The sequence below is a fragment of the Atractosteus spatula genome, chromosome 11 (assembly GCF_055471065.1).
Source record: "Atractosteus spatula isolate fAtrSpa1 chromosome 11, fAtrSpa1.hap1, whole genome shotgun sequence".
Lineage (NCBI taxonomy): Eukaryota > Metazoa > Chordata > Actinopteri > Semionotiformes > Lepisosteidae > Atractosteus > Atractosteus spatula.
This window is the reverse complement of record NC_142716.1, coordinates 8,315,774-8,329,168: the sequence shown is the minus strand read 5'-3', so window position 1 is coordinate 8,329,168 and position 13,395 is coordinate 8,315,774. Positions and strand designations below refer to the sequence as shown.

General features: G+C 37.8%; 1 protein-coding gene across 1 annotated transcript; it reads left to right on the top strand.

The window, feature by feature from the left end:
• On the top strand, nucleotides 1-13,395 carry firrm (fignl1 interacting regulator of recombination and mitosis). The gene is made up of 25 exons (XM_088927507.1): nucleotides 1-57; nucleotides 1,650-1,760; nucleotides 2,325-2,364; nucleotides 2,701-2,789; nucleotides 2,969-3,073; nucleotides 3,226-3,369; nucleotides 3,554-3,716; nucleotides 4,168-4,252; nucleotides 4,405-4,543; nucleotides 4,774-4,863; nucleotides 4,973-5,037; nucleotides 5,321-5,466; nucleotides 6,108-6,237; nucleotides 6,352-6,538; nucleotides 7,256-7,338; nucleotides 7,828-7,879; nucleotides 8,782-8,871; nucleotides 8,975-9,160; nucleotides 9,665-9,787; nucleotides 10,023-10,118; nucleotides 10,600-10,713; nucleotides 11,364-11,468; nucleotides 11,704-11,784; nucleotides 11,884-12,006; nucleotides 12,715-13,395. The coding sequence occupies exons 2-25, from the start codon at nucleotides 1,671-1,673 to the stop codon at nucleotides 12,910-12,912; spliced, it is 2,724 nt and encodes a 907-aa protein (XP_088783633.1). The 5' UTR covers nucleotides 1-57; nucleotides 1,650-1,670; the 3' UTR covers nucleotides 12,913-13,395.

Sequence of the window (13,395 nt, the reverse complement as noted above, 5' to 3'; positions counted from 1 at the left end):
AAAAGTCCCACATAAAGCTTTGCAAATAAAACCGCTGCGGTTGGGTAGATGGAGAAGGTAAGATAACTTAGATAATGAATCTTGAGCCAGTTGGTTGATGGGTAGATAGGACTCTGAAATTAAGTTACAGTTACTTATTTAACATGCATATTGCACATAGCTGTAATTCAATTTCCACATAAACGTTTTATTTGTATTACTGTTTACAGTTTCGATGTCGTCTGAGGCGGAGATGATATGGCACTATCTCCAAATACGTGTAAATGAAGCGATACATGTTGGTTTACTTGAATATTAGTAGTTACCGTAAAGCCTTCAATATTTCTGGCGTCAGTTCACCAAGTCAGCAGCTGATACGTTTTTATTCGGGAGTCTTTGCGAATTAGTTATTATACACGATTATTTAACGAAAGTATAATATAGTATATATTTAGGTTGTATACAAACTGGTGAATTGCATCTATATCATGTTAATATATGCCACAAAGCAAGTAATAAACAGGAATATTTAATCACATATTTATATTGTCTGAATTATCTGAAGGTTAATTAAGCAACAAGACAAGTTATAGCGACTTTAAAAAGTGAATGTAATTCAGTCTGTTCCATACTTCTACAACCCTTTGTGTAAAACGTGCCTACTGTTTTTATTTTTAAGTGTGCTACCATGTACAGTAGTTATCATTTGTGTCCTCTGGTTATCGTTTCACTGTTGATTCTGAAGTCTCTTGGGCTGTACTTGCATTGTGGGTTCAGAATTCTTGAATCAGGTCTGCTCATAGACTTCTCTTTTAAAGGCTTGAATTTTCTTCTCTTTTAGCTATGTGGTGTAGAAGATTTAGGCTTAGGACAGAAGCATTTATTATTGCAAGCTCGCTAGGATGAATTAGGATGTAATTATAATTCAATCATATATTTGAGCGATCTCAACCAAAAGACCTTCTTTTGGGGTGAGATTGTCTCATTGGGACCAATGCTGTGATCGGGACAGGCTACAATTTCACAAATTAGTTTCACTGATCTTGTCAATACAACACAATGAAGCTTTTATGAATTGTATGAGTTAAAGGCTTATACTCCAAAGTATAAATCTGCCTGATGTATGTGTGATTTCAGAAAATAGTAGTGCGCTCCAAATTCTGTTTTAATTCAGTTGGTGACCCAATTTCTTACTTCTCTACTTGATTTAATGTGCAATTAGGCCAATAGTGCATAGTGGGTATTACACTTGTCCATTAAGTGGTGGGTGAATTGGGTCCTTTTCAGTTCGTAAAATATCTTTTGGGATCCTTAAGGATGAAAAGCGTTATTACTGTATTAACAAGGAATTATGGTGTCTTAGTATCTGTAGTTATAACTGGGATGGATCCTGAAAGACAATTTAGTATTCATGGATTAGACATTGTATTTGTGTTTTTAACTATTTGTTTTCTTTCTAGCTCAGTGAACACATCTGAGTGCCATACTAGAAAGCTTCAAAGTGTCCTAGTGGTTCTAGAAACCAACGGCTGTAGCAACAACAAAAAGCTCTGTCTCTGTAAAAAACAGACCTGAATCAAAGTTGGTTTGGTTCTATATGCTTAGACGAATTGTCCCTGTAATTTACAATAGGAAAGGAATTAATTTACCAACACTGTTTTGTATTACAGAGCCCATGAGAGAGAGCAGAAATGTCTCAGGTTACATTGCTTGAGGAGATCACCCAGTGGAGTGTGGAGATTTGTCAGCAGGAGCTCAGATCTGTCTTGCCTAAGCTTCTCATATCCTTTCACTTCATCAGTCTAACCTACACTATCAATGGGAACATTTGGTTAGAAAAAAGTAATGAACAAGAGGAGGCCGTCAATCTGTCCTTTTCCTTTGGTCGCCAGCAGTCGTTTGTTTTGAGGGTCTCATTCACCTGTTCGAGGAATTCAGTTTCAATTATATGGCTTGTTCCACCCTCTCGCAACTATTTGTGTAAAGATGTTTCTCTTGTCCTAAATCCTTGGTTTCCACTTTAAAACCTTATAAGAAGCATATAATAGAACTGAAATATATTGTAATAGGATTCGGCCTGGCATGTCCTACTGTTTATATTTTTAAGTTTTTTTTAGTTTTACTCAGTGTAATAAACACACTTGATTCAGTTTGAATCTCAATTGTGTATGGCAGCCTTATAGTCTTTATAGGAACTCTCTTCCTGGATGCTGTTCAGCTGAGCTTGAGCATTTATCACTGTAGCATTAGAGTTACACTGGCATTCTTTATGTGTTATGACTTATATTCAAAAGCAATATTAATAATGCATTCAGAAAATCACAATTTCTTTAATCCATGTATACTCCATATATCATCACACTGCCGACTGGGATGAATATATCAGTGAGTATTACACAAAAGGATGATTAGCCTTGACATTTTTCTGTTAGGATGAAAAGGGAACAGATTGAACATAAAAAGGCAATTTTTATTTTCTGTGTGTTTAGGCTTCTGAAGAATTGTCTGAGTTTTTAATTCAACTTTATTATGTATCTGGGGTTGAATGTAAGCTTTGTGTTTCCATCAACTACTGTGTATGGTTTAATACTGTTTTTAAAGATCAGATTCTTCAAATAGTTTCTTTCTTCAAAAGAAGTACTATGCAGTCTCATTTATTTTAGAGAAATGAGGAAAAGATTACTGATAACAAACTTCGGGGATTTTCTTGTTGTTTTTCAGGAGTCTTGAAAATTCTCACCCAAATGTTTTTACCTCATCTGAGCCTGACAGAACTGGAGGGAGAGTTTTTCTCAAAGGTTCTACCCAAGGTGCATATTTTTTTTCTGGGTGCTAATATCATGTCTTCTGCAGTTTTTCTTGAGGTTTACACTGCTTTGTATTTCCGAGAGGTGTACAAAATTGAAAGTCACAATTAGAGAAGCTTTTTAAAAAAAATCCTAGGAGGGTGTTTGCAATTAAGCAATTTACATATCTGCCATTTTCCCAGGTTGTGAAGATGTTTAATGACTTGACGGAGGAGATTTCTAACCAAGTAGGAGAGCTGTCCAGTCAAAATATTGAGCTGCGCGTGTTGCTGAGAAATATTTTGCAGGTATTGCATGGTTTTCAAAGATTATAAGATTTCACAACTACAACAAAACGCGATGGCTTCAACGAAACAAGCAAAATGTATGAATTTATTATCTTGAAGTTTAATGTCAGTGACTGTACTGAGGCCTTAACCTGTTGTTTTAAAATCCACAGATCATGGTACAGGTATTGGAAGCCTTATCTGGGTGTGTGCGTCATATCTGTTCCTTTGAGGAGACTCTTGCTTCCTTTGACAGTATTCGCTCGTTACCCTCCTGCATTCTGAAAATCTTAAAGAACACTTTCCAGCACTGTAAGGTGAGGAATTCTCTGGTTCCTGAATTCTCTTTGATATGCAGCCTAATGCAAGAAGATATCAAACAAAAGCAATTGTTTTGAGAAAAAAAAATTACTTGGGGTAGCTTTAAGATCAAAATGTCAGAACAGTCAAGTCACTGCTGCCGAAAATATGAAAAATCACGTAATCATTTGTTGTTTTCAGGAGAGTGAGACTGCATACCAGGGGCGCTTGTCACTAGTGGCTGACCTACTACAGGCCCTTTTTAAGGAGGCCTACTCCCTTCAGAAGGGATTCATGGAGCTGCTGGATAGAATTTCCCTAGGGAACTCGGCCACTGAGGAGGAGGTGTCAGACATGGTGACAGGTGACTTCAACATGCTCAGTTACTCCTTATCAGCAAGCTTTTCCACAGACAGAAACTTGCATCATCTGCGTCATAGATGACCGATGTTGTTGCTCCAAATCTCTCTTCCCAAATTAACTGTTTCTTTATTCTGTTCCTTAGTCATGCCTATTTTTAATTATTCATCTTTGCTTTCGAATTTTATTTTTGCCTGCAGTTGTGACAAATAGATGTCATATAATAATCTTTCTTATGGTGATATCTCCCGATACTTCCTTTTTGAATGAGAAGTCCTCCTAGTTAAAATTCCCAGCCGTCTCCAAATAGTCTGACCTCAATGCTACATTTACCTGCATGTGCTCTTCACTCATGAGAAACAAAATTCAGGAACATAATGATTTTAGATGCTACTGAATTTGAAAGGAACATTTTCACTTCTTCACCCACAGTAAATATATCTTTGTCTGTTTAGTGATTCACAGTCTCTTGGATATATGCTCAGTAATCTCTAACTTGGACCTTGCAATGCATGCTAACACCTGGAAGTTTATTGTCAAGTAAGTTTTCAACTTCATTACCTTTTCTCTTTCACTAAAAAAGGCAACTTAAAATATATTGTCATTTTTGATTAGAACACTGGGTATCCTCATCTCTTGAAATTGTACCACTTTTGAGGCATCAGAAAGTGACTGTGTCACCCTTGTTTCAGACAAAGTGTCAAGTATCAGGTGCTGTTGGAAGACCAGCTGAGACACAGTGACATTGTGTCCAGTTTGTGTGACGATGTTCTTGCCTCTTTTCACTCCTGCATGGAGCTTGCTGAGCAGATGAAGCAGTCAGGAGTGCAGGTAATAGGAAGGTCTTGAGCCTCTTATTAGCAGCTTTGTAGTATGTTTCAGTAAACTTCATTTTTATTATTTTTTTAACTTTGTTAAGTAACCATAAGGATGGAAAGCTCCTTTGTTACTTCTAATGAACCGCTAAGGATATTTTATGAATGGCCACCTTCAGTTTAGTATCATTATAGTTTCTTGTAATTAACTCTACTAATTAATTTACCTTTATTACTATTTTCTAGGAATCTTCACAAAGTGCAGAGTGCAAGTTCTTCCAGAAAACAGCGAAAATATGTCGTTTTTTTGCCAACACATTAGTGCATTATATAAAGGTATTAACTAATTAAAACTTTTTAAGTTTTGGGATTTTTTTAGACATTCGAGTGTTGCCATAAGTGTGTACCATACATTACTGGTTTCTTTTTACTTTCTCTCCTAAAGGAATTCCAGCCTTTTTTGTCGAAATCTTGTGGTCAGTTCCACCGCCTTTATCTTCAGATATACAGGTAATTGTTGTAGACAAAGGAATGTATTTGTATCATTAATTTAAGGATGAATTGTGTGTGTGGAGTAGTCTACACAGGGAGGTAAATGTCCTTCTGCACCTCACTTAAAAAAACTTACTTTTCTTTTATCTTATCAGAATGTTGTAATATTAATAGGAGGACTGTTCTATCATTTCAAATTAAAGAAACATTCAACCTTAATCACCCTGACTCCCATTCTAAGGACATTTTGCATATTTGATCATTGCTGCCAGGCTATTTACAGTATTTTCTGATTTTGCAGCAAGTTTCCTCCCAGCCTGTCATCTCCAGTGATATCTGAAAGGCACTGCAATGAGATCAGCAATGTCCTGGTGCCAATGGACCCTTTTATCACACAGCTGCTTCCCTTCAGACCTTTTGCTGAAGCTGTTCTGGCAGAAGAGCAGCGTGAGTTGGTTTCCTGTGTTGATTAAAGAAAGATCCATTAGTATTAACACTCAAGTAACACTTAATGAAAAGGTCACGAATTGTGATAAAAAAAACCCATATTGCAGATAGTCCAGTACTGTGTGGAAATACACAAGTGAAGACATTCATTATACTTTTTTTTTTTAATTCACAACAGTTTTAAGTAGTGTCAGGTTTTCAGAAAGGAGATTTCCGAAAATAAGTTTTGGAATAAAACTCTTGAGTGTTATTTAGATTATAGTTTATTTATTTAGACGAGATTATAGTCTAACCCATTATTCTACAAACATTTTCAGTGAAGTTTCAGCAACTTACTGAAACTACTGAACTACTCTTGTGGAAGGGAACAAATAAAGGTTTATTCCATGCTGAAAAGCGAATAAAGAAACACGGCGTTTCAGCTGTGAAGCCTTCTGCAGGTTTCTTTTCTTCTCTTTTCAGCATGGAATAAACCTTTACTTGTTCCTTTGCAGCCTACGCATGCTGACGCAGCTACCCACCTGAACTACTGTGGTTCTAAAAATATTTAAAGTGATAATTTTATTCTGAAATCATGACAACATTCATTAATTGTGTGAGTGAGCAATACATCACTGCTCGTTTCTGTGTTTTTTTTCCAGAATCCTGTCCAGAGCTGTATCTCCCACAGTGCCTCTTGCTTGTGAACATTTTAGGGAAACTGCCATCTCTGCCAGAGGATGTGCTTGATCTCTGGTGCCAAGGAAGCCAGTTTCCAGAGGAAACGCCTAGGTACATATGCATTGAAAAGCCTTGGAATAAACTGCTCTCTACTGACATCTGATTGCTAAAAATATGAGCAAGGTTTAGTCATGCTAGTGTTGTGTGTACCTGTGTCTTCGCCAGGCTGTCTGTGTTCCAGGCCTTGTTCCTCAGTTTCCAGCAGTGTTCCTTGGAACGAGCCATACCTATTCTCTTGCCTGGGGTAATGATGAATGGGCAGGCACAGAGCAAAGTCACTCTGTACCAACACGTCTGCATCCAGCTTTCTGCCTGCATCGCTTCTCTTCCACCTGCACATTTCTCACAGCTGGTAAACACGCCTGTTCCATCACTTTGCCCCCCACCCCCGAAAAAGTTAAAGGTCTCACATTTCTATTGAGTTATTGTGTTTCTGCTCAACTACATTGATGGGGGATTCTAAAAAACAAAGTCAGAATTAAATCTGCACTACTGAATGTGGTGATGCTGTAGTCTGTCATTTTAATATAATTATCACAGTTTTTTTTTATCTGCAGAGCACTTTAATATTAAGATAAAAACAAATACACAGCTTTTTCCTTATTTAGAACAGGAAAAGAATGTTTTAGTACAGTTCGAAACTGTATAGGAGTGTAAAATAATAATACTTAACTTTTAAGTAGTACTTTTATACCTGTACTTCCTATAACCAATATGTTTTATTTACTTTAAGGTTGTGTAGAGCACGTTTTGGGAGGTTACTAAACAACCATGTTTTGCTACTGTAGTTCTGTAGAGGTGCCAGATAAAAGGCACTATGGAGTGTTTTATTATAAATTTCACCCTGAATAATGTGTTATTTTATGACTTCAGCTTTCATCTAATAAAATCTACAGTATTGTTTACAGCTAATACGTGGACCACCAAATCAATTTATTCTTTTATGATCACTATTTTAACAAATAATGATAATTCTGGTCCAGAGGTTAATGTTATGTATACAGAAGAATTACCGAGGTTAGAATAGATGGGGTTGTTGTGAGTTTTGTCTGTCTGTCTCCCAACGCAGGAGCACTCTCTGTTAGGGGCTCTACTCAGTTCGGATGTCCAGACAGCTTTGCTTGCCACGGACGTCTGGTGCTTCCTGGCGCGGTAAGCTCTGTGGTTTTATCACTTATGGCAATAACGTTTTTATAATAAAAGAGGTTATATATCCTGCTGAAAATTGTCAAAAGAAAGGCCAGCTGAAAAACAAATCATTGTTTGAAACTGAATTAGCACATGTGACTAAGGAAACTGATAAAGTACTATATGTACAAGAGCATTTTAGAGGTGTAGGAACTACCAAGAAGCTTTACAGTTAAGAAGCAAAATACATTAATGTTTTGCTCGGAATGAGGCATTTTGTATAAGAACCCAATCAAACTGATTGTCGAGTCTTTTCACAAAGGAACTCGACCAATTACAGCTGCCTGTTAACACATGGGACTAGGAAACATCAAAGCTACATTATTACAGAGTGACAGAAATGCTCACTCATTAAATGTAGAGTTTGATTCTGTGATTTTTTTTTTTAACACGCTACCAAAAAGAATGTATTTGTTCGCTGTTTGGACTATAAAAGAAACTCTCTCTTTACAGCTTTGGGACAGCAGAACTCTGTCAGCATCATGGGATGATCATAGCTCATCTGGTAAGCTCAAGTCAGTTACAGTGCATTTGTGTGAGTTTGTTCCCAACACTAAGAGCATACAAGTCCGTTGCCACACAGAAGAGCTTTTGTGGAAAGGGAAGGTTTGAATTTCACTCTTAGCACATTAACTTGGACCTAATACAAGTAATGTGTTTCTTTTGTTAATTTCTATAGTTTAGAGCTATTTTCAGGTCCTGTCTGTGATCATGCTGTTGTTGAAAGCTGGTCTTTGGGACTTTTTGAAATACTATTATGCCATGCCTCTGGTGGTTAAGGTCAGGGATACATTGATCCACAATTCCTGCCAGAGCTCTTCCCTGTAACCCTAGATGTAGTGACTCAGCTGTGCCCTCCAGGAGAACAAATGATCCCCCATGCCAAATTAGTGCCTGGCCTCTCAGAGACTCCCTGCAAAGGTGACAATTAACGTCAGTTAATCTGGGATTGGACACCTGTCCATTAAATAACTTGGCACAGGCGTCGGGCAATATGTCATTGCCATTTTTTTTTTAATCAATCTACTTTTTTTCTGTCATTGCGTCTTGCTGAACATGTGCTTGAGAGGCACAGCTTACCTAAACGTTTTGAAAAGTTAAACCGGCAAATGTCATAGATGATATTTTGTTTCTTATGTTTCATTGTGAGATAAAATACTGCTGGCCAGCCTGCATGCAGTTGAAAATCAAGCCCTGTTTGAATTAGGGTGTGGGAGGCACAAATTTGTCAACTTCAAACCTCTTCTTTTTCCTTTATGTATTGTAACATTGTTTAATTAAAAATTATATTTTTTTAACAGTACATGTACAAAGTATAATCCTGTTAACATCACCATAATTGTTTTGTGAATACAATTCTCAGTGCCATACTAAAGTACAGTAACACAGTTTCCTTCCTGATGGCAGATTAAGTCTTGTCCGGGGGACTGTTACCAGCTTTCACACCTGGCCTTGTTGCTGAGACGAATGATATTCCTCATGACGCCGAACCATCAGGTGAGAATCGAAGAGGAAAATGAATGAGATGCAAATAATCCGAGAGAGAAAATGTGGTAGTGTTAACATATCCTGTATGTGGATTTCTGTCAAAAACATTCAGGTTCAGTTCATCTCAAAGTTCTCCCCCAAGGAGGCTGAGAATTTGACCCTTTGGCAGCATGTTCTACTGAAAGCCTTGTCGCTGGATGTAAGAAAGCAGGTTGAAGAGGATATCATGAAGTCCGCTACAGCTGTGTGCACCAGCTGGCTGGAGGAGGGCTGCAAGCTGGGCCAGCTGGAGAAAGTGGTGAGGAACTTGGTGGATGAGGCTTATACAGAGATTTAGTCAGACATTTTATTATACTGTCATTACAGTAGAGAGCCCCATAACCTCCTTAATTGGGACTGACCCCTGTGTAGTTAGGGGAATGTTTTAAAATTAAAAAATGCCACAGTCTAGCTGAATAGATAAAACTTTTTTGAGGCCGTGTGTAGCTGCTTGGGTGTTCAGTTTGCTCTGCATTACTATATTTCACTTTCTTTGGGGAATCAGAATTAATAAATCAGTTTACCCTCACATATGTGCATGATAGTTTCTCGTGTTTATTCTTAATGTAAAGTTTTCTATATTGTAATTTGGCCTGGACAAGTGTGTTTGCCAAGTGGATATCTCAGCTTTTTTGCAAAACACAAAACACTTTACACTTCTCTTTTATCTGCAATAGTAATGTTGATATGCATAGACATAGACCTAACTACAGACCATGTATGTTTGAAAAGCAGTAGAACAAGTCATGTTTTTTTTTTCCAGAATACGGCACTTTCTGCTATGCTGTCAGTTCGTCAAGGGTCAGGTCAGGTGTTGGAATCCGAGGCTGAGCAGAGTGTCTCCAGACTGGTCACACAGCTTTGGCCACGCATATCAGTCAAACAGGTACATGATGATGCTGTTCCAGTGTCTTCTCAGGCCTTGATGTTGTTTCAATTTCAGTTGTTTAAAATTCTGAAAATTCTTCGAAACTTGAATGCCAAGCTATGATGTTTTAAGATACAAGTGAAATCAAATAAAGCTTAGATCATTTTTCTCCCTTAATTTATTGTTTTAAAAACCAGTCTGCCTAATTTGAGATCATCGCAGGTCAATAACACTTTTATTTCTTTCTGCACAGGTACTAACACAGCCTGCTCTTCAGTGTACTCTACGCCTGCTCCTCTGTTTGTCTGCTACCGCAGTGCAGTGTATAGATCACCAAGTTATATGCCAGGTAAAAGTCCATTTCATTATTTTACAGTATCAGTTTTAAAAATCTAAAAACTAGTACGGTCAAAATATAGCTGGGAAACTAAACATTCATATGATCAAAGTCATAGCCTGAACTAAGATAGTTAGGAAATAAACCATAGAAACATTTTGAGATGGGACTGTCAAGGATCCAGAGCTATTCTGATTAGGAAATACCTTGGTGTAGGGTGAGTTAGAGAGAGAGAAGAAAGTTAAGATAAGAAAATCTGAGTAACTGATGAATAATAGTCTGAGTCACACTATTGATTAAGAGTATGGTGTGTTCATTAAGCATCTTATTTTTTCTAGCTCAAAGGCTGCCAAAATAAAATTGTGATGTATTTGAGTTTTTGCTTTCTGTCCGTGTTGATTCCCCTTAACTAAACTGCATAGCATTTGCCTGACTTCTTTTTTTTATCCCATTCCCATCCTGACATAAAATTCTGTTACCCGACTCCTTTTAGGCACTAACTTGTTTAACGTCACTCCTGCCTCTCAAATGCCCTGATGACATTGTTTTGGCTGCACTGGATCTTTTGGCATCCTTGGGGAGATTATTTATACCTCCAGACATTCAGGTGTGTGTAAAATGGTTATTTTTTCAATTTCTCTCAATCAGTAAATAGAGGTTACAAATGAACCTGTTTTTTGGACTTTGTCCTTGTGGTGAAATTTAAAACAACAATAGAAGGAATAGGGCAGCAAAGTGGGTGCAGTAGTTAGCATTGCTGCCTCACAGCACCGGGGCCCTGGGTTCAATTCCAGACCTGGGGTACTGTGTTTCTATGTTTTCCTGTGTTCACCTGGGTTTCGTCCAGGTGCTGCTATTTCTGCCCACAGTCCAAAGGCATGCTGGTAGGTTAATTGGCTTCTGGGGAAATTGGCCCTGGTGTGAGCTTGTGCCTGTCTTTGTGTCTGTCTGCCCTGCTGTGGACTGCTATCCCATCAGGGGTGTACCCTGCCTTGTGACTGATGCTGGTCAGGTGAGGCTCAGGCCCTCCTGTGACCCTGAATAACATGAAGTTGTTAGAAAATGGAATTAAGGGAATAATACAGGGTTTATAATATTTTAGCATCAGACAGAGGGTTAAAAGCTTTTTGATTTTTTTTTATACTGATTTATTGTAAAAACAAATTCAGCTGTTAAGCATGTGTTTTTAGCAATAGTAGAACAGGAGATGATTTTACTTTTAGTGAGGGAAATAAAACCTTTGCCTGTATCCTGCAGAGCCAGGTCCTCCCCAAACTCTCCAGTCTCTTCTCATCCCTGCTGGCTGAGGGATCCTGGCTTCTCCACCAGTGCACACTGGAGGCGTTTGCTCAGTTTGCAGAGGTAATATGTTTCAGTACAGAAAGATTTGATTTCAGTTAAATAATGTGTTTTTTTCAGTCTCTATCTCTTCCATAGACATTTAATACTCTATTTATTTTTTATTTAAATTTTATATTATTTTGTTGACTCTTTTAAAACGCAGATTGAAATGTGTTTGTTGTTTATGAAGTGTGAGATAAGGAAATAAGTAATCAACTTGGCAGAACACTTGCAAACATGTCTTTTTTTCTTTTAGGTTACCAATCATGAACACGTAATCCCTGAAAGTTTGGCATCGGAAGAAACAAAAAATAAAGTTGTAAAGTTCCTCAGCAAGGTGAAAATGCCTTTTAGCACAGAGTGATTCATTCATTGTGGAAATTCCAATTGAGATGTAAGTTAAATATATGTAAATGTCTGCCACTCTTTACCAAAGGCTGTTCATCTGGAGGAAAATAAGGAGGAACGGCTTGAGAGACTGAAATCGGAAAGATGCGTTATTGAGAGGCATAGACACAGACTTGAAACGGGGGCAGTGGAAGTAACTGGTGATGCAGAGGTGAGTAGGAGTCAGCTAAATTGTTTTATATTGTTCAGAAGGGATGCTAACGATTCTGTTGAGTGCTAGTTATTATGCAGACATCAGAAACAAAAAAAAGATACAAAGTTTCAAAAGTATTGTGTATGCCTGTTTTACTGTATTGATGTTTAAAATACCATGGTGTTTCAGCAGACAGGAAGAGTTTGATCATAGAAAGGGTATTCAGACAATTTTCTGCAGTTTAAATAAGCTAGCTTCTTTAAATGCATCCATCCATTTACAAACCATCTAGTTCAGGGTTGCAAGGGAACCACAGCCTATCCCAGTAAGCACTGGGCAGAAGGCAGGACGTGCCCTGGATGGGTCACCATTCTGGTGTAGGGCAACAACACAGACTCTGACATTTACACACTCGCACCAGGGCCAATTTTTCTAAAAGCCAATTAACTTACCAGTATATCTTTGGACTGTGGGAGGACATCAGAGAACCCAGAGGAAATCCATGCAAACACAATGAGAACAAACCACGCATGTAGCACTGGGGTACAAGGTTAAATGCCTGAGGTGCTAAGTGGCAGCAGTGTATACCACTTTGCCACCTTGCTGCCTAGTGTACTTCTTTAAATGTGAACAGAAATTCTTACTATGCAAAGGCAGAATTTTTCATTCAGGTTCTGAGAAAGAGTTGTTTTTATTATATTCCTCTATTGTGTTTCTTCTTCTTAGCCCTGTCCCAAGCGACCTCGACAGGAGACCTGTGAAGAGGAGCAGTACGAAATGGTTCTCCAGACCGCAGAAAATGCGCTGAAAACTCTTCAGTCCCTAACAGAACAAACCCCGCCACCACAATGGGTAGCAGCCAGGCTACAGAGCCTGCAGACGCAGATAACACACATCAACCAGGTCAAGCTGAAAGGAACATAGTGCAACTAGGATGAAAGCACGTCTGTACATTTTGTTTTTAAGTAAATCTCAATTGTGTTCATTTTCAGGAAAAATACTGTTTTGTGATATATCAAACCTGATTATCTTGTATTTACTTTTAACAGTTTTGCATGTAAAAGACAATGTAAATGCAAGTCTATAAAACCATTTTCATTGTTTATTAAAATGTTCTATTCAAGAACTGTATGATTTTTTTTCCCCCTTAGCATAATGTTTTCTTAACCCTGTTGTATGGTTAAAGATGAGTTTTCTGTTCAGTACAGTCGTCACTTTAAAAAAAGAACTGGCCTTTAGCAGCAGAAGTAAGAGCTGTTATACTGTACAGTAAATTCAGTTTTACAAGGACGACGTCAAGATTAACAGTTTCAAATTTAACTGGCAGAATAGTTTATTCTGTAATGTTTTACTTTAACTATTAGCAACAGTCTGTACATTCTTAAATGCTGCACATCATAAACTGTT